General features: G+C 40.1%; 1 protein-coding gene across 1 annotated transcript in view; it reads left to right on the forward strand.

Moving 5' to 3' along the window:
* Positions 1–17,202, forward strand: part of TM6SF2 (transmembrane 6 superfamily member 2) — a 79,377-nt gene extending 62,175 nt beyond the window's left edge. Inside the window, exons 4-10 of the mRNA XM_077475449.1 lie at positions 2,407–2,510; positions 5,523–5,605; positions 11,118–11,242; positions 11,322–11,423; positions 13,758–13,850; positions 14,263–14,382; positions 16,281–17,202. Of these exons, the coding sequence (XP_077331575.1) occupies positions 2,407–2,510; positions 5,523–5,605; positions 11,118–11,242; positions 11,322–11,423; positions 13,758–13,850; positions 14,263–14,382; positions 16,281–16,487 (834 nt within the window). The 3' untranslated portion in view covers positions 16,488–17,202. The remainder of the gene's footprint in view (positions 1–2,406; positions 2,511–5,522; positions 5,606–11,117; positions 11,243–11,321; positions 11,424–13,757; positions 13,851–14,262; positions 14,383–16,280) is intronic.
* The last annotated feature ends 4,645 nt before the right edge of the window (positions 17,203–21,847 follow it).

Genomic DNA, 21,847 nt, shown 5'->3' on the forward strand with positions numbered 1-21,847 from the left:
GCCAGTGTCATTTACACAGGAATCAAATGCATTTGTATAGCATTGATTGCTGTATAAATGACAATGGTCCCAAAAATGTGTCAGAAATGTCCGATGTGTCCGCCATAATGTCGCAGTCAGAATAAAAATCGCTGATCGCCGCCATTACTAGTATAAATAAAAATGCCATAAAACTATCCCCTATTTTGTAAACGCTATAACTTTTGCACAAACCAATCAATCGCTTATTGCAAATTTTTTTTTTTTTTGCAAAAATATGTAGAAGAATATGTATCAGCCTAAACTGAGGGAAAAAAACTTTTTTTTAATATATTTTTGTGGGATATTTATTATAACAAAATTGTCGCTCTATTTTTGTTTATAGCACAAAAAATAAAAACCGTAGGGGTGATCAAATACCACCAAAAGAAAGCTCTATTTGTGGGGAAAAAAGGGTGTCAATTTTGTTTTGGGGCCATATTGCACGACCGCGCAATTGTCAGTTAAAGCAATGCAGTGCCGAATCACAAAAAGTGGTCTGGTCTTAAGCCAGCAAAATAGTCCGGTCTGAAAGTGGTTAATGTTCTTCTTCCTAAACCACTTCTTTGTTACCTTAGCTGTGTGTTTTGGGTCATTGTCATGCTGGAATACCAATCCATGACCCATTTTCAATGCCCTGGCTGAGGGAAGGAGGTTCTCAACCAAGATTTGAAGGTACATTGCCCCCATCCTTCATCCCATTAATGCAGTGAAGTTGTCCTGTCCCTTTAACAGAAAAGCACCCCCAAGGCATAATGTTTCCACCTCCATGTTTGACAGTGGGGATGGTGTTCTTGGGGTCATAGGTAGCGTTCCTCCTCCTCCAAGCACGGCGAGTTGATGCGAAAGAGCTTGAATTTGGTCTCATCTCACCACAACACTTTCAGCCTGTTCTCCTCTGAGTCATTCAGATGTTCCTTAGCAAACTTCAGACGGGCCTGTACATGTGCTTTCTTGAGCAGGGGGACCTTGAGGGTACTGCAGGATTTCAGTCCTTCATGGCGCAGCGTGTTACCAATTGTTTTCTTTGTGACTATGGTTCCAGCTGCCTTGAGATCATTGACAAAATTCTCCAATGTAGTTGTGGACTGATTCATCACCGTTAACATGATCATTGAAATTCCATAAGGTTAGAACTTGCTTGGAGCCCCAGACTGAGGGAGATTGACAGTTATTTTGTGTTTCTTACATTTGCAAATAATCGCACCAACCATTGTCACCCTCTCACCAAGCTGCTTGGCGATGGTCTTATAGCCCATTCCAGCCTTGTGTAGGTTTACAATCTTGTCCCTGACACCCTAAGACAGCTCTTTGGTCTTGGCCATGGTGGAGAGATTGGAATCTGATTTATAGATTGCTTCTGTGGACAGGTGTCTTTTACCCTTTAAGGCCAGGTTCGCACTGGTAGGACACGACTGCTGTACATCTGTCATCCTCCTTTGCCCTGTGACATCAGTCTTACATCGGTCCTGCTTCCATCTGACTTGAATGAACAGGATACAATTTTGCTCTGACTTTGAGATAGTCTGACTTGTCCTTTGACCAATCAAAACAATCCTAGTGTGACATAAATTAATTTCCCTGCTGCTGTAATCACCATGTCGAATGTCACAAAGTTGTGATGGTTAGAACGAGGATCTGACTTTGATCTGACTTCAATGACATTGAATGGGCTGAAAAACAACCAAAGATGGACCAAAGTAGTGCAGGAACCTTTTTTAAAGTTGGCGCAACTTGTGTCCAACCAGATAAGATGGCTCTCATAGGGAACTATTGGTTTTTACACTTCATGCGACATGTGCTCCCAAAGTCGGGATTTTGGAACGTTGAAATGTGTTTTCCTGGAAATTTGTTGTTATGCTGTCTCTCACTGTTGACATAACCCTACCATCAAAATGATAGACTGATCATTTCTTTTTCAGTGGGCAAATGTACAAAATCCGCAGGGGATGAAAAACTTTTTTCCCCTCACTGTTTCTACCAGAGGTTTCAGAAAACCAATTCTGCTGTACTTTTTCGGTAGAAAATCCATTTTGCCTAAACCATCTGCATTAAATATTTGTAAAGTAAAGATGCATATACACATAATAAAAACGCATACACAATAATGGTTTTCAACCATATCACATTGCATTTGTTTATCTTTAATTTGATGGGAAAATGCTTGATATTGTAATATACAAGTACATTCTTTACATTGCAAACCTACCTCTACAGCCCAAAGAAGCCACCTTACAAATACTGAATAATGTCCTGTGTGATGGCCATGTTGGTAGCAGGGTCCTATTCTCTTCTTTTTGCATTTTAATGTATGCTGGCTCATGTTTTGACACATATTAAAATGCATGTGTTTAAAGGTCTTAGAGTATATTTATTTTATTCCTCTAGGGGGAGCCATACCTCCGCACTGCACATGGAATGCTCATCTGCCTGTGGGATGGGACAGTACATTACTTGCTCTACTTGTTTATGTTGGCAGCAATCTCTCGTGGGTAAGAATATATTGCTTTGTCTTTGTCTTTGAATGACTGGAACAGCATTACTGATAAGGATATAATGTTTGATGAATTCCAGGCATGGAATATTTTTGCATAGTTACGTTGATCCAACTTGGACCAGTGTAACTATGTATATACCATACCTGGCCAATGCCCCTGGAAACTGGAAATCACTGTAGTAGGCTCCACTGCTTCAGTGATCTCCACTTGCCTCCTGGTCCCGTGTTGAGCGGCCGACCTAATGCATTGTGAACACAAGAGGTCGGCTGCTCAGCATTGGTGCCATTCAGAGAACTCTTTGCATTTTTTGAATGAATGCAAAGCAATCTTTATTGGACCATGTATACATCACCACCCAATGTAACGATGTAAAAAATACCAATACCTGAAGTTATTATTTTTTTTTTTATGTAGCAAGCCTGACCTTAGTTGTGGCTGGATTTTTGCTTTTGGATAGCATCTTCAACACTCCAGGACCATTAAACCTAGATGCTTTAAAAATGAATTACTCACTGCAATACTCTTGCAAAAATAAAGGGCTCACTAACCTCCATCCTGCCTCCTGAATCTCTATAATGGTTGCCCAAGGTTATAAGTAGAGTTGAGCTTTGGATTTAGCTTGAACATGAGTAGTTTGAGATGACCCTAAGTCGTCCGTGTTTTGGGAAATCATGAATTAATGCGGCCATTCTTCACTATAGCAACCAGTTAACAATGATGCACTTCCTGGCCTTTGAACTGTGGTCAGGGGGCTCAGAACAGCCAATAATGATGCCCAATCTCCTCACTATAGTCAGGATTTTCCACAGCCTGTTGTCAGAATGTATTGGAGGACCTGGAGTGCAACATTACAGTTGTGATGGGCTACATATTAGTATGTACCTCCGTATTCAATGTGCTGTACTGGGATACATCACACTGTGGTGCACTTCATACTTTTATGTACCCCCCTCTGTGTTCACAATACATGGCTCTAACAGACCTTTCTGGGACTCCTTTTTAAAGTGATACTAAAGTCTTGTGGGGTTTTTTTTTGCTTAAAAATAACAAACATGTTATACTTACCTGCTTTGTGTATTGGTATTGCAGAGTAGCCCCGATTCTCCTCTTCTCTGAGTGCCCCCACAGCATTCAGATACAGATCCTTAGCCCACCCCCTCTCTCTCCTCATTGGCTCACTGGCTTTGATTGACAGCAGTGGGAGCCAATGATGTCTGCTGTGTGTCTCAGCCAAACAGAAGGGAGAGTCCCCGGCAGCCGAGTATCTCATGCAACATGACTGGATCTAGATCGGGCTCAGGTAAGTAAAAGGGTGGCTGAGGGAGGCTGCTGCACACAGAAGGTTTTTTATCTTAATGCATAGAATGCATTAAAATAAAATAAAAACTTCTGCCTTTAGGACCACTTTAATGTCACGTACACACAATCGGAATTTTGGTCGGAAAAAGCTCTGATGGTTTTCCCCGACGGAATTCCGGCTGGATTTCACTCAAGCTGTCTTGCATACACACGGTCACACCAAATTCCAACCGTCAAGAACTCGGTGACATACAACACGTACGACGGGACTAGAAAAAGGGAGTTCAATACCCAGTAGCCAATAACTTCCATCTCGTAGTTGAATCTGAGCATGCGTGAGTTTTTGCACGTTGGAATTGCATACACAAGATTGGAATTTCCGATAGAGAGTTTTTCCTTCTGAAAAATTGAGAATCTGCTCTCAGATTTTTGCTGGTGGGAATTTGGGCAGCTAAATTCCAATGGAGCATACACACGGTCGCATTTTTCCAATGAAAGGCTCTCATGGGTCTTGTGCTGGCCGAAATTCCGATCGTTTGTACGCTGCATAAGTATTTCAACAACTACTCTTTAGTTTTTATTGCTTGATTAAACCTGCCTCATCTTTCCCTCTTAAATTGCAGTCTAATAAGGCTGCTTACATACTGTCAATCACCTGTACAATTTTTTGGTTATTGTCTGTAAAATAATACACTCTCTAATTTATTTTTCTTGATAAAAAAAGGATTGGTTTGTTTTCCATGTCAGCCTTGAAATTGGATAAAAGGGAGGGCCCTCTCACCCCTGTATTTTAATTTTTGTTTATTGGTACATATATCTTATGTCCGTGCCCAGCTCTTCATGCCCTTTTTGCCCCCCCCCCCCCCTAAAGACTTCAGTGGGATTCATATTTAGCAATATTCAGACTTAACAATGGGTTTGAAGAATGCCCTGTGATTTGAATTTACACACATTCACTCATCCCTAGTTATGAATATCCTAATTGTCCAAAAGAGGTATGGAAGAGCTGAGCAAGCTCTCCACTTTTGTCAAAAAAAAATAATCAAGAGTTGCCTGGTGGGGCTTTCCCTGGGTACAGAAGACAATTTTGCAGTGTATGTAAACCCTAACAATAAACTCTTAGCTGTTCCCTATACCTGCTAAATGAAGCATTGTTATATCTGTTCAATAAGTGCAAGAAAAAACAAATAAAAACAGTTTATTCTGTCAGAAATATTGTGAGCTGATCATGTCCTGCATTCTTATTAGTTATATTTTTACCAGCAATGTCTGAGGACTACAAAACCCCTTCCCTCTATGATATGGAAAAGAGGAGAGGGGATGGTGTTTGTAGCCCAAATCAGAGCAGCTCACAGTTTCTTCATAGATACAGCCTGGACTCTTGCTTTACAGGGTTTACACAAAACAAGGGTATGTTTTATAGTCTTGTGGTGTCCACCTGTATGAAATGAAATAAATGGGCACAACATACAAAACTCCTCTGTAAACATCTGAACTCAAACTTTGTTATAAAAAATATACAGTACCTGCTTTGATCTTCTTCAGCATCAGTAAGTATGTATATGGACATCATACGTTTGATCTCAGTACTATAATTTGACCATCTTTAAACAGTTAAGCACATTGATTATAGGTCCTATTTCTAATGTGATGCTACAGCTGCATTGTTTTTAAATGAATAAGATCTTTCTGGTTTTCCCTTCCTAGGACAAACTACAAAGCAGTTGGTCTTTTTTGGTTGGGTTCTCTACTCATGAGCATGCTGGTATTTCTGCCTGGGAATGTAATTGGTAAGACACATCTATCACTTGTCAGACCTTTCTAGGATAATGGGTCAAGCATCCATGGGATGTATTCTGTTAAATAATATATAACTGCCAATGAGAAAATATCTGTTTAGCTGTCTCTCTCCCGTTGGCTAATGATTAAAAAAAGTATAAATTCATCTTAACAGTTTGTGTATTCAAACTGTGCAGGTATAACATTAAATCATTTAAGTGCATGTAGAACTATGTTATTTCTATGTTGAAATTCTGATCTGTTTAATGCCATATGCAGTGCAAAAGTGATAAGCCATGGAGTTCATAACACACACATGATCCTTTTGAAGTCCCCCTATGCTCTTGCAGGCCCTGCCTGGCAACTGCCCATATCTACCTTCTCTTTTGCCCAGATTATGGATAACTGGTCTAGAGAAATTAATAATGAGTGTTCTCCTGATATAGATAATCCTAACCTTCTTTTTTTTTTAAGATTACAGTGCTTGCCTTTCTTACTATTCTGTGTGGATGCCTTGAAAAATATCATCCGTCAGTTCTCCAGAATTGGGGGGGAAAAAAAACAAAAAAAAAAACCCAGCACACAAAACCAAAAACCCCACACATACCCAAAATAAACCTGTGTGAGAGTGTGAATAGCACTGTACATGGGACGAAGACAGTTCCACAGAAAAAAAAAAAAAAAAACAGTGCACAAAAATAGGAATACACACAAATGTATGTAATGTTGAATCTGTACTCCACAACCATACAGAAGAAAGCCGAGGACTCAGATCTATGAATAACTGCAGAGAAGGCATGGTGGCAAGAACCCTGAAACTAACACCACTGGAAAAAGAACATGCCACCCTAGACAAAGGAAGTGGGTATGGAGACCTAGTAAGACTTCCTATAAGGAAAAGGGGTCTAGACACACAGTATGGCTCTCAATACTCCATTGTGGTCTAGCCTATGCTGTCAAGGGAGGGAAAAGTCTGGTGCAGTTGCTATACTACGCACTAAGGCAGTGATGGCGAACCTTGGCACACCAGATGTTTTGGAACTACATTTCCCATGATGCTCTTGCACTCTGCAGTGTAGTGGAGCATCATGGGAAATGTAGTTCCAAAACATCTGGGGTGCCAAGGTTTGCCATCACTGCACTAAGGTATGCTTGGTTTATATATCCAGCCCTTACTATAGAGATAAAGCATGTATTGTAAACTTCATTCATCTGCTACTAACAATGACTGTTTGGTCTTATGCTGATGAAAATTTGACCTATGTACTGTATTCCTTTAGATGATTGGTATAGCCACTGATGGGATTATTTTAAATGTCTTCAGACAGCAGGTTGTCAGTATTCTCCCATGTGGCCTAAGAAATACCAGAGAGCATACCCTTCACTTGGCGCATTGCTTACCATACTAAGATATTAAAGAGGAACTGCAGTCTGCTCACATCATTTGTAATAAAAACATCTTTGCCATTCTGAAGCTTCCCTCCAACCACTTTGCATATTCATTTAGATATAGTGTGATTCCGTACTTGCCAAATATGCTGCACAACTTTTCCTCCACTATGTCTGGCTGCATCCACTTTAACTGTGGGCAGCTGAAGCTGCTGCCTGTTCATTTGCTGGATTTACACAGAGGCACACCTCCCGCCCGGCAGTTCTCATTGGTCCTCTTATGACTCACCCCCCCCCCCTCCCTTCCTGGCAAAGTCTCACTAGAGTGAGAGAGCTGTGCATGATGTCATAAGCCTAGGCATTCTTCCAGAAAAGAAACAAGAAGTTGGCTGTATAAGGTATTTACTGGCAAAAAAAAAAATGTACTATCCAAAGTTAAAACAACAAGGGCAGAAGATTTAATAGATGGAACAATTAAAAAATGACTGAAGTTCCGCTTTAAATATGGAATCTGGCCACTCCTCTGTGTGACAATTTTACGTTCTCAACCTCCCCGTTGCAGGACAACAATCTAAGCACCAGTAGGCTGGATGTCACTTGCAGGTCAACAAAGCAGATACCTTTTTACATATAACCAGTAGCCAACCCCATATTTTAACAGAAACATGCAGTGTTGTTAGCATCCACTGATGCAATTCTGACCTTTAAAAATGTCTGTAATACTCACTGCCACTCCCAGAAATGATTATAACAGAGCTTATGATTGCTCCTTCAAAAAGGCAGAGGTCTTAATTTCTACTTAGAGCATTCAGAGATTTAGTAAATAAGCTTAACACATTTTTAAATGTAATTTTGAAAAAGAAAAGAAAAATGGTGCTCAAAACAGTCAAAATAAGTAACCGTAAAATAAAATAATTTAAAATTGAAAAATATTTAAGCGGGGTCCGCCTGGTTTCCCCAAAGTGCAGAGTTTGGATCATTTGAAAATTAAGTCCGTCCTGATATTGCAAAGTGATTGGCTTTTTTAATGTAACTCTCAGTATTCTTTAGTGGTTCTGATGATAAAATGAGATCTCACAGCTGCTGGGACAGCCATCTTTTCTTGTCCCTTGGGTAGGGTTTTACAGAGCTAACTCCACCCAAGGTAAGGGTCTAAGAGGTGTTTTGTAGGTGTGCTGGAGTATTTCTTAATGCCCAATGGACACCCCATACTGCCAGCTATCATGCGTACCTCTATATTTCTCAATGACAAGGGTTCAGAATCAGAAAACAAGCATATTACTTAGTATAATGAAATTACGATTTGTTAGTCACCAAATATGACAGGCTAACCATACCTCTAAATACTTGCTGTCTGAAGACATTTGAAATAATACTATCAGTGGCTATACCAATCCTCTAAAGGAATACATAGGTCAAATTTTCATAAGAATAAGACCAAACAGTCATTGTAAATAGCAGATGAATGAAGTTTACAAGACATGTAAATAAACCAAGCATACCTTAGTGCATAGTATGGCAACTGCGCCAGACTTTTCACCCTTGACAAAACATATGCTAGTACACAACGGTGTATTGGGAGATATACTGTGTCTAGACCCCTTTTCCTTATTGGAAACCTTACTAGGTCTCCATACCCACTCCCTTTGTCTGGGATGGCATGTTTTTTCCAGTGGTGTTATTTTGCTTAAGGTCTAATGTATCTTATTTAACTTCTGAACCTTGTAATATAGGTTTGGTGTCTGAGTAGTATATTTTTTTTCAATTAGTGTAGCCACTTCTTAGAAAAGTAACTCCATTACTGTACCATACCATAGGAGTTAAGGAAAATAAAATTACACTAGTGGTTAGCACTCCGTCTTTGCAGCACTGCGGTTCCTGGTTCAAATCCTGGTCAGTACACTATTTGCATGCAGTTTGCATGTTTTCCCTTGTGCTTGCCTGGGTTTGCTTCAAGTACCCTGAATTCTTCCCACACTCCAAAGACTTGTTAGTAGGTTAACTACCTTCTGTCTAAATTGGTCCTAGCATGTGTGGACGTGTATGTATACATGAAAAATATGGACCCTAGACTCCTTGAGTGTAGGGTATGATGTAAATGTAAAGAGCTGCATAAACTGTCGTTGCTATATAAATACTTGTAATAAATGAATAATAATAATTTGACAGTTTGAGGGCTATACTACTTAGTTATAGGTAAAAATAGGTCACTGACTCAGCTTCACAAGTCTGTATTCCTTAAACTGCACTTCAGCCTATTTATGATAGGGCAGCACCAGAAGTCCTTTAACTGCTTGCCGACCTATACATTGGCAGCAGGGCACGTACAGGCAGATTAACGAACCTGTACGTTGCCCTTTAAGAAGCGGTTTGTGCGTGCCCTCTGCGACCTCCGTGAGTGGGATCACAGGTCTTTCTCGAGACCGCAAGGGATACCCACGATTGTCTCACGAAGAGAAAGAACTGGGAAATGCTAACGTAAACAAGCATTTCCCCGTTCTGCCTAGTGACACTGATCACAGCTCCCTGTAAGCGGGAGAGGGGATCAGTGTTGTGTCATCCATAGCCCGCCCCACAGTTAGAATCACTCCCTAGGACACACTTAACCCCTACAGCGCCACCTAGTGGTTAACCCCTTCACTGCCAGTCACATTTACACGGTAATCAATGCATTTTTAATTGCACTGATCACCATATAAATGTGAATGGTCCCAAAATCACGCCAAAAGTGTCCGATCTGTCCACCATAATGTTGCAGGCACGATAAAAATCGCTGATTGCCGCCATTACTAGTAAAAAAAAAACAAATTGCTAAAAATGCCATAAAACTATCCCCTATTTTGTAGACGCTATAACTTTTGCTTAAACGAATCAATAAACGCTTATTGCAATTTTTTTTCTTACCAAAAATACGTAGAAGAATATGTACTGGCTTAAACTGCGGGAAAAAAAGTTTTATATATTTTTTTGGGGATATTATAGCAAAAAGTAAAAAAAAAATGTTTTTTTTTTCAAAATTATCACTATTTTTTTTGTTTATAGCGCAAAAAATAAAAACCTCGGAGGTGATCAAATACCACGTCAATTTTGTTTGGGATCCACGTCGCACAATTGTCAGTTAAAGCGACGCAGTGCAAATCACAAAAAGTGTTCTGGTCTTTGGGTAGCCAAATGGTCTGGAGCTTAAGTGGGTAAAGACCCTGGGTAGTTAAGGTTTATGATATTGCTGCAATATTTCTAGCTTGGACTGTGTGTTGTGAAATGTATCACCTTCAATGACTGCCTAACATTGACTGGAGATTTTGATTGGACAGTTTTGTTCACCATCTTATGAATTTTGGAGAAAATTTAGGATAGCATTGTGCTTGGTACCATTCCTCAATTCTCTACACTCAGTATGAGGTACGTCAATTGTCAGTATAGTCACACCGTGGTCTGCCTCTAATTCAAGAATTATGAGTTACATTTTATTTCAATCTTGTTTACAACCTCTTCTGCAAGCACAAAGCTGACTAATGTTATATTAATGCTCCCAATGTAAGCTTTTTTGACCATTTTCAGTGATCTAAATCTTTTTGCTAAAACCCCGAATCGGTGAATAAAAATTATTTATTTTCAAAATTTATACAATAAATAAGCTGCAGAGGAAAAAGTAATTGTTCATTACAGACTACTTTATTACTGTAAAATTGCTCCCTATTCAGTTGGTACTAATGGTGTTGGAACATATACTGATATCATTGTTGATGAATTAAAGCACTTACCATTTTTCTGTTTTAATAGATATTACTATATCATCCCTGTCACTAAAAAACACATTCTGTTAAATCTTGCACGGCTAATTGTGATTGCAAGGATCATTGAAAATAGTCAGGGCTTATCTCAGATGCAGTTTTCTGATTTGTGGAAGAGCTGTCACATTGGTTGGACAGATATATGGCTGTCACTTTTAGGATAAATGAATGATGAAGAGTATTTTTTTTTGTACTTTAATGAAAAGTTTCCATAGACCCTTGACTTAATCCGTGTCATTTTAGTTGTACAAAGACAGCAAAATTCTTTGGCGGTGGCATGTAAAATAGTTCATTTTTTTTTTCTTACTGCAACAAATTTAGACATTTTTTCTTGTTTCAGGAAAATATGGCACTGAGATCCGTCCTGCCTTCATTCTTAATATTCCGTATCTATTTGTCCCTGTATGGGCTGGAATAAGGATATTCAGAGCCAGTCATGCTTTTCCAAAGTTCTCAACTGAAAAGGTAACAGATTCTTATTGACCAGTATGGCTTAAACGATGCCTGGCTGTCTTCAATATGAATGTTTTTGTTTCCTTATTAGGTGGTGGCTGCACAGAGTGAAGGAATCTTTCAGCGACCTGTAGATATGGCTCTTGTGCTGTATCTCTTAGGTGCCATTGTATTCACTCTTTTTAGGGGCCTGGTAAGTATTTCATAATAGCTCTTTTAGGGCATCTCATAACTATAGTCTACTGTATACAAATTTAGGGTTGTAACGTTACCAATAGTAGCCAATCATATCTAGGTGTATATTTTTTTTTCTCTGGTGTTCTGGAAAATATAAAAAGTCTGGCTGGCTACTATGGGTACAGACATTCTTATTTCCTAAATTGTTATTAATTTTCCTGAAGATAGTAGAAGTGGTACAGTAATACCATGCTTGTAATATTACTTTGATTTTGTTTTAATTAAATATTTATTTTAAGGCATTTAAATTTCAGATATGATATAACTGGAAAATACAATTTTTAAACTTTCAACTTGTCCCAAGCTCAACATTTGTCTTTAAATAATGACAAAATAGATAAATCAAGGGATGTTACATATGGTAATTCCTTATCTATTTAGATATTTTTATTGTAACTGCATGTTTGGTGTAGCTACACTTATATTGTAAACCCATGAAGATGGAGACCTGTTCGTCAAAACCTTGAGCCAGGCCGCTCATTGTGTGCTTTCTATTTAGTCCTATACAGAGTTTGTACTCCGCCGGAGCACAATTAACTCTCCAAAGGAATGAATAGGGTGCATGTGCCTGGCTATGAAGATTTTTGACAAGTGGCTGTGGGGCCTTGTGAGTTTTATTTCATTGGGATCGGGTACAGGGGAGTACAGGACTGGCAGGGGGAGGGTCAGAACAGCCTGCAATTTAAGTGTAGCTAAATTTTAGAGAGGTACTAGAAGGCACAGAGAAAACAGTTGTCTAATCCCATCATCTTCCAGTTTATGGGACATTGTGTAAAATTGTGTAAAATCTACATAAAAAAAGAATACAATGATTTGCAAATCTCATAAATCCATATTTTATTCACAATAGAAAATCGAAAACCTATTGAATGTTTAAACTGAGAAATTGTATCATTTTAAGAAAACAATAAGGCCCCTTTCACACTAACGTCCCGTTCAGGCCCGCCTGTCAGTTTTTCAGGCGGACCTGAACGGGTGCTCCATAGAGGTCTATGGAGCGTCGGATGTCAGCGGTGACATGTCCGCTGACATCCGACCCGCTCCGATCCGAAAAAGTGTGACGGAGGAAAAAGCTATTTTTCCATCCGTCTGCGGATCGGATCGGATGACGACGGGCACTGCGGTCCGTCGTCATCCGATCTCCCATAGGGGAGAGCGGCGCTGTGACAGGTCCGTCCCTGCACAGTGTGCGGAGACAGAGCTGTCATCTCCCTGCTCAGCGGGGATCGGCGGAGTGATCCCCGCTGAGCAAACGGATATCCACGGGGCGGATCAGAACTGATCCGCCCCGTGTGAAAGGACCCTAAATCAATTTTGAAATTGATGGGAGCAACACATCTCAAAAAAGTGGGGACAGGGCAACAAAAAGCTGGCAATGCAAGTGGTACTAACAAGGAAGAGTTGGAAGAACATTTTGCAACTAATTAGATTAATTGGCAACAGGTTAGTAACATGCCTAGGTAAAAAAAACATCTTCGAGAGTCATAGCTGTCAGCTGTCATTGTGTTACAAGTGGACTGTTGTAATTGATAGAGGACAGTCAATCCCTGGATACTATAAGGCTAACTTCACACTAGTGCCAAGAAAGCTTGCACATTTGTGCCTAGTCCAGACATGTGAGAGAAACATGCTGCTGCTTAGCAGATACACAGTGCATTAATTCTTAATTGTGACCCCATACATCGGCAGAATGACCGTGGTTTTGCATGTATGAGACTGCATAGCTCTGCAACACCATGCAATTCCATACAGCGTGAATTTCAAAAAGGGTCCAGGGCTTCTTTTCCTGTGTTTCTGTGAGTAGGGCAGCCCTTTGAAATGAAGGGGCTGCCCAACTTGCAGAACACAGCCCACAAGTGTGAACGGTGCCTGATATCTGACAGCCATAATGACGCAGGTATTTTTTACAGGTACAATGATTAGCTTGTTTTCTTACATATGTAGGTAGTCTTAAAACAAACAAGAAAAAGCGAGAAGCATCCCTATTTATGTTCCAGTGGAGGAGACCTATGTATTAGTAACCCATTTTCTTTCATTTTCTGTGTACAGAGAATCTGTGCAAATTAGTGGGTTGCTTTTCTGATCCCTGGCGCTGTGTGCACAAAATATTGCGCATTGGTGATCGTGGCATTATAATTTGGTGAATGGCGACAGTAGATGTATTGTATTTTAAAATATATAAAAAATAGAATTGTGTTTTATGTTTAAAATTGATATTGAAGTTCTTATTTGTAACTAAACCCCATGTAGTAGAAAAGTGATTTCCAACTGGCTTCTTTTATCTTCATAGCTGGTCCTAGATTGCCCTATGGACTCTTGTTTCAATTACATCTACCAGTATGAACCATACCTTAGGGACCCATCTGCCTATTCTAAGGTCCAGGTAAGCTTTCTGTCTTTTTTAAACAAAGTATGGATGTGGCAAACTCATCAGGGTAGTATGCACATAGGAAAAGATAAAAAGGGACATCAAACTCAAATAAGCACTTTAAAGAAATAATGTATAGCACTCATCAATGTTTATTGGTCTTCAGTGATGAAAAACTGAATATGCATTGTGTTTTTGGCTGTATGCACACACTCCTTTGGTGACTACTGCTCAGGCTATTCAGAGGTCCAGTCCTTCTTACTTTTCCAGGCTGGTACAGGTTTCTTGTAGGTTTCTGTAGGTATTACAATTGCGGAGCTACTGGAGAGATCTCAATGTAACAGATATAAAAATGTTGCTTTATATGGATTATTAATGTGGGCATACAACAAGCTGCTGTGAAGTAACAGTTATTTATTCTTACTAGATGTTGGTCTATATGTTCTACCTACTTCCATTTCTGTGTGTGTCCATCTATGGTCTTCTAATTCCTGGCTGCTCATGGATGCTGGATTGGACACTGGTGTTTGCTGGTGCAATAGCACAGGTAAGAGAGCCCTAGACTGTACTGCAGATAAATTATTCACTATTAAGCTCAAAAACGACCTGTTGCTTATTACGCTATACAGATATGTATAGTAAGGGGGCAAGCAACTGAGGAAACAAAACTACATTTTTCTGTGTTATCCCAGTGCCATGTTCAGTGCCAGGAGGTCTGGTTAAAGAATTACTTGGAGTGTCTTGGCACAGAAAAACTAGAAGAAAAGACATGGGAAAAGGAATTGAAATTTACCCTTGGAGCACCTTCACACTGGGGTGGGGGGCATGTGTCTGCTGTTTTAGCGGTGCTTTTCGGCCACTAGCTGTGCGCTTTTAACCCCCGCTAGCGGCTGATGACAGTAGATGGGTGTACTTGGGGCCCAATGGTTTCTGCCAGTACTTGTGCTACTGTGTCCTGGACATCTTCTGGTGACGAAGGAAAGTGATTTGTCTTTCATCTGCTGCATTAAGATTCCTTGGCCAACCACTGTGGCTACGGTCCTCAACATTGCCAGTTTCTTTGTGCTTCTTCATATGAACTTAAACAGCACATCTTGAAACCCCAGCCTGCTTTGAAATCTTTGTCTGGAAGAGACATTGCTGATTCAGTATAACTACCTTGTGTCTTGTTGCTGTGCTGAGCCTTGCCATGGTGTATGACCTGTGACATGAAACTGTCTTCCACGACCTGGTTTGAAGCGAAAGGGTAGCCACACCAAATATTGACTCTCCATCCTGACATCTGCCATGGAGGTCCTGGGCACTCATGAAAAACAGTTAAGCTGGCAAGTAGGGACACATGGTGTGTGGTTTGGGGGCAGCATTTTCATATAAATTTAGAAGTGATCAGGTGTCATTATAGCAACTGGGATCACTTCTACAAGAAAGCCTTTACTGTAGTGTGTGCAGCTACCATAATAGTTGGATTAAACAGTAGTTGTAAGAAAAAAATAATGGTTTTGAGTAAGTTTATATCAGGCTTTTTTATAATGTAGATTTTTAAACTTTTTATTTTTTATATGTTATGTTTTATATGTTTTTTATATGTTACGTTTTATATGTTACTATTTATATGCAAGTTTTGTTTTTCGAATACACATTTGTAAATAAGTGTTTACACGATCTGATAAAAGGTTCCAAAGTCTTATGTGTTAAGCTGGCCATTGACTGTTCAAATCTCATTTGCTCAACTTGGATACAAGCAGCCTGCCAAGTTTTACATGTGTTTATTGCTAGTACCTGTTATAGCCTCTAGAAATACTGTGTTCTCTTGGCGGGGACGCCTTCCACGTTGTGGTTGCAGGAAAGAAATTCTCTCTGTCTATGGCCAGCCAGGAGTCGGAAAAGCAGAACAGTGTTTTTGAAGCTCCCTTTGTCCAATTGAAACCTCCTAGTGAGCTTTCTAATTTCTGATCAATTACTGCTGTGATGACCCATTTGAATTCTGTAAACATTGGGCTTCCTTTACCAGATCTGAGAAATCATACCAATCATGTGAAAAAGGAGACTAAAGCTCCACCTGCTGTCCAGATAGACACCTGCATACTATTAATATGCAACTATTTATCTAGCTAAAGTGATATATTTTATTTTATGTCCTAATTAAAATAAACAAAGAAAAATCTGTACAAAACCACTGTTCATTCCCTTTAACATAATAACATTCTAGGTTTGTCATGATTACATACATCATAGTTGGGGTTGTTTAAAAACAACGCTGACTCTGTGGAGCATGTTTATAAAGAAGTGAATGTGACATTAACCAAATATTCATTGTATATAAATCTTTCTACAGCTAATGTTCGATTCACGGCTTTCTAAAACCTTATTTTAAAGATTTGTATATTTTATCACTGTTTCCTTAACTAAATTTGTTTGACTGTCTTTTGCATACTGTTTCCATAGGCTCAGTTTGCTCACATGGGATCTTCAGTATACCATAGAACACCATATACTTATCGTGTCCCTCAAGAATCTTGGTGGGATTTTATGATTCTTAATGCCATCTACACTTTGGGAATGCAGATTTTTGCCTACCGCTGTCTACGGAATCCAGCTTTCTTCATAAAAGTCACAACAGAGACTGTAGAGGAAGGCAAGAAACAGAACTGAGGGGAATGTCGAGCATGCCTTGAGATACCAAAGGAGAATGGTCTCTAATATAGTTTACAGGACTCCAGAATTAGACCTGGACCAATTGAAATATTTCTGACTAAACAAAAGAGTACATGTTACCTTTAGAAGAAACCCATTTGTATAATTCATGAGAAAGGGGAATGTTTTTAGCGCTGTGTCCCATGCATATTTTCTCTCCATATATAGATACATACATATCTTCTTTTTTTTTTCAAAACTCACACACAATCTTACACTACATTGATTATTTTAAAAGACCTGTTCTGCCAAAACTCTGCCTACCTTGGAGTCCAAAAAATGCATTTTCCTAAATAAGGAATATTTTTATTTTCCTCCCTATTACTTTATTATGTTTTTACTAGAGTTTCCACAGTTTAATCCCAGGTCTAGTCTATGTACACGTGTCACCAGCTAACAGTGCATTTCTAAACATGCAAATTAGCAAATCTTTTCCGGCTCTGTACCCAGCAGATTTACTGCTGTGCCGAGCACATATGGTGGAACATTTTAGCTTTGGTTTCAATATTACTTAAAAAGTAAATAAATGCAAAAATAGAAAGTGGGTTTAAGTTCTGGTAAATATTTTGCTAGTTGTAAAAAGGTTTTCTTTTTTAACCCCAAAATGTTAATTTTAAATGTGCTATTTTGTTTGTTTTTGTAATTAAGACAATAAGACTGAGTTTTAAAATGCTCTGTGTTGTATTTATTTCAGAACCTGACCTCTTTCGTGAGGGATCTTATAAAGTTACTTATTTTTTCCTATAAAATATAGTAGTTCAATTTCAAGCTCTGTATTGGAATGCAAGGTTTTATTTCCAAAGTCGCTTCCTTGTTGCATACAGTGTTTTGCTTAAACTAATATCACCATAATTAAAATGATTCTAAAGGCAGAAGTTTTTTCACATTAATGCATTTTCTGCATTATGGTACAGAACCTTCTGTATTTTGGCTCTGCCCCAGCCCACCCTTATACTTACCTGATCCCAATCTCAATCCAGTCCTTACTGAACAGAGAGACAGCAGCGGGAGCCATGCCAATGGACACACATGGCTTGGGATTGAGCCACCAATTTCTGTTATGATCCATGCTATGTTTGCAAAGCTAGCATGTTCAACAGCATATACCCTCCACCACTGCTGTTGGATCATGCTGCTGAGAAGGAGACAAACTTTTAATGAGGGCTGAGTGACATACACAAAGAGGATAGGGGGTAGTGATTGAAGCACACATGGGGGGAGCTAACAACATCTGCAGCTCTGTCATCTTCTAGTCTTGTGCCTAACCCTCTGCCATCTTCCTTGTATAGTGGTGGACATACAACTGAGCCCAGGTCTGCCAGCGTTCTATTCTAAGGAGAGAATGTAGAGTCAGCCCAGGGATGCAACTAGTTTGTCTGCACTGAACTTAATCAAAGAAAACAGTCATCCTATCTCCTGTGGAGTGTGAGAAAAGCCATCCCAGAGCCCTGTTAATATAGAGAGAGCAACCCTGGCCAGTACTTATGTGTAAAATAATGTAATCTAAATTGGAACCAGTTTGATTAAAAGACTTCAGAAAGGGGGTTGTGATTACAGTTATTATAACATAAATGCAGCGCTGAAATAATCAGTGTCCACAAAAATGTGACAAACTGAAGTTTGTCAGAACAACAAAAATAAACAGTTTATGGGTGTAAAACATATATAAATACAGTATCAGTGCCATATCAGTGTCACATGTCAGTGCCACATATTAGTGCCATCTGTCATCAGTGCCACGTATCAGTGCCATTTGTCATCAGTGCCACCTGTCAGTGTCACGTGCCATCTGTCATCAGTGTCATGCATTAGTGCCATCTGTCATCAGTGCCATGTATAAGTGCCATCTGTCATCAGTGCCACATATTAGTTCCATCTGTCATCAGTGCCCTGTATTAGGGTCACGTGTCATCAGTGCCACATCAGTGTCACGTGCCATCAGTGCTACGTATCAGTGCCATCTGTAATCGGTGCCACATCAGTGTCACGTGTCATTGTCCTGGTGCTCCAGGGCCTTCAAAAGTGTAATAGGTAGTCAGCAAGTTAGATGTGTAATTTATGCTCCTAGAACACGTGACGGTGCTCCCTGCATGTTGGGCCTCTCTAAGTGGCCAGGCTGTGAAAAAGTCCCACACATGTGGTATCGTAATACTCAGGAGGAGTAGCAGAATTTATTTTGGGGTGTCATTTGTGGTATACACATGCCATGTGAGAAAAAATAACCTATTGCAATGACAATTTTGTGCAAAAAAAAATCTTCATTTGGCAAAGAATTGTGGGAAAAAATGACAACATCAAAAACCTCACCATGCCTCTTACTAAATGCCTTGGAATGTCTACTTTCCAAAAAGTGGTCATTTGGAGGGTATTTGTACTTTCCTGGCTTGTTCGGGTCACAAGAAATGAGATAGGCCACCAGTACATCAGACGTGATCAATTTTGTGCGATTCGCACCACAGCTTGTAGAATCTCTAACTTTCACAAAGACCAAATAATATCCACTAATTTGGGTTATTTTTACCAAAGATATGTAGCAGTATAAATTGTGGCCAAAATTTATGAAGAAAAATTTATAATTTTATCACAGAAACAAAGAAAAATGCGTTTTTTTTTCTTCAAAATTTTCAGTCTTTTTTCATTTGTAGCGCAAAAAATAACAGTGTTGCATGACTGAGTAATTGTCATTCAAAATGTGAGAGCACCGAAAGCTGAAAATTGGTCTGGGCAGGAGGAGTGTTTAAGTGCCCAGTAGGCAAGTGGTTAAAAGAGTGGTGCTAAAACACCATAACCCCCACACAGTATTTATCCATAATACAGAATGTTACCTGGCATGTGATACAGCTGTTAAAATAAAATGCGTGTACCAAATTAAAAGTGCCATTGCAATGAACAGCAGCAATTGGCACTACATGAGATGGTAATGGTGACAGGCCTACAGTGGTAGAAGAAAGTGTTAATGATGACCTGCTCATGGGGGCAGGATATCGCAATGGTGGCAGGGGTGGGATTTATTTCAGGTCTGCAGCAATGAAAAAAGAGGCTTAGGGTGTACATAAAATAAATAAATACTTTGCGTGTCAAAGTCCTCAAAAAATAAATCTACAGAATCAGGGGCTAAGTAGTTGTAGTTTCCTACGCAGAGGGTTCTCACCATCAAAGCAATAAATAAACATTATTCAGCCTTTTGGCTCTTTTTTGCAGCTTCACTGCTCAGGCTTCATGTCTTGGTCCAGCTCCCTTCACATACTGACCCCATCAGGAGGATGGGGCCACTGACTTTCAACCCTGTCTTTAACCTGAAGGCAGCACACACTTGCATCATTAGTGTGCCTGTTTTCATCAAAATCTGGCCTAGACCCCAATTTTAAGCAGTGGTATGGGCTCGACTTGCCACAGTACGTCCACGCAGGAGCATGGTTGCAGATTTAATAGCCTACTGGACAATCTCTGGCCAGGGGGCCATCCTTGTTACCCAATAATCAATGGATTCTATTGGAAGGGTGTGAACATCTGCCCTTGAGTCCATGTACTCCCCCCCCCCCCATATGATGCAGCTGCTGCAGAGAATCTTGTGCCACTTCCCCCCTGATGACACTCGGTCTTAATGATGTTGTACTTTTCCCTGGCTTTTCTCCTTTGCTATTTCTGGCACCCACATTCAGTCAGAGACCTCATCATCACCCCCCTCTTTTCTACTCACCACTGGAGCCAACTAGGGAGTAGGCTGAAGCTGCAGGAACATCTGCGCCTATTGGTTCTCCCTGCATATGTCACTTCCCTTTATGCTCTCATTGCTTTCTTGCTCATCCTCACGTAATTAATGGCTACTTATCCTTTTGCAGCAAATGTGCTCACATAACTTAGCCAACTCCTCTATGCCAGCTGGTATGGCAACAGCAGGAGTAGCTATGAATAAGGAGGAAGGACAGTGGGCATTAGCAGCTACTGATGAGTTCAATCTACTTTGCACCCTGGCAGACAGTGTAGGACTTAGTCACTCCACCACCTCCTCCGCATGCTCTGGGTGTATAGCATGTCCACTGCTAGAAAAGAAATGTGTATGTGACCTGCTAAAATACAGTACAATATAATATATCACAATATACCTGTATTGTCCTCTCAGGATCCACTGGCTCAACTTGCCGAAAGAAAACAATACTCCACACAACGAGGTACTTAACCAAAGTATATTTTACTATATATATTTGTAAATAGGTGATTACAACAATTGTGCCGTCATCCAACATAGATTAACAGGACAATGAACTCTGGTAAAACAGTTACAAACAATATATATGTATGGGAGCTCTCCCTAATTTTGTAGCTATGCGTGAGATCTCACTTCAAGTACTTCGGATCTTCGCTAGCAAGGGTAACTCCTTATAAATTTGTAATCCAAGGTTAAAGCAGTTAAAATTGAATTAAGAATGATCCTAGTGTTGCTTCCACAAATATAATACTGTGCTTGAAGTGTGGTAGTAAGTAGGCCTTATGCCTGCCTAGCATCAGTTGCTATGCTCCTCCTCCGTGGGACTAAGTATCCCAGCAAGGCCTGTATAAAAGTCTGACTAGGTGCAATGGTTTAGAAAACGGTGGGTAGCAACCCGCTCACCAACTGCATCGGAACTTTGGTATGGTAACTTTGGTCCGGTAGTTGCAGCTTGCCTCTGCGTCAGCTGGCTCCGTCACTCCGTCCCATCCTGACGGGTGGACCTGGTCTTCTGATGTTCAAACGAGTGTCTCTGGATCCTCTCAATCTGATCTCTGAGTCACTGGCACTTCAGGTCACTCACACATCCGACAGGCACAGGCAATAGGTCGCTTCCTCCGGGAGGCCTCTGCACAAGTCCTCACAGGCAGGCCATGCGTTCCCCAAGAAACCTAAAATGGCCGCTCAGGGTCCTTTTATCTCTTACTCAGCATGCAATGCAAGAGGGGTGTCCATGGGTAGGTCACTCGGCATCCTGGGTAAAAGGTTCAACTCTCCAATGTAAATAGCAGTCACTTCCTGTAAATAGTTCAATGCTTGAAAGCCAAATATTATTTAAGTTCACTTTCAGTGTTTGGCCACTATATGACGCCAAACACTAAGCCATAGAAACGTCCATAGACTTCTGTTATAACATGCTAACGTACATTAATAGACAGGAGAGTCAGCGCTACATAAAAAATATATTAGTGGTGGAACTTCAGGGCCAGATTGCAAGTGCGACCTTTGTGACCCTGGCCGTTCCGTCTGGATTAAGAGCACCATGGGACTGGTGCTGAGGATTTTGGTGGGACCTGGATTATGAAGCCCCTTGCCCTGTATTTTCTCT

The sequence above is a fragment of the Lithobates pipiens genome, unplaced genomic scaffold (assembly GCF_037356315.1).
Source record: "Lithobates pipiens isolate NorthernLeopardFrog02 unplaced genomic scaffold, aLitPip1_a1.2 Scaffold_13, whole genome shotgun sequence".
NCBI classification, from domain to species: Eukaryota; Metazoa; Chordata; class Amphibia; order Anura; family Ranidae; genus Lithobates; species Lithobates pipiens.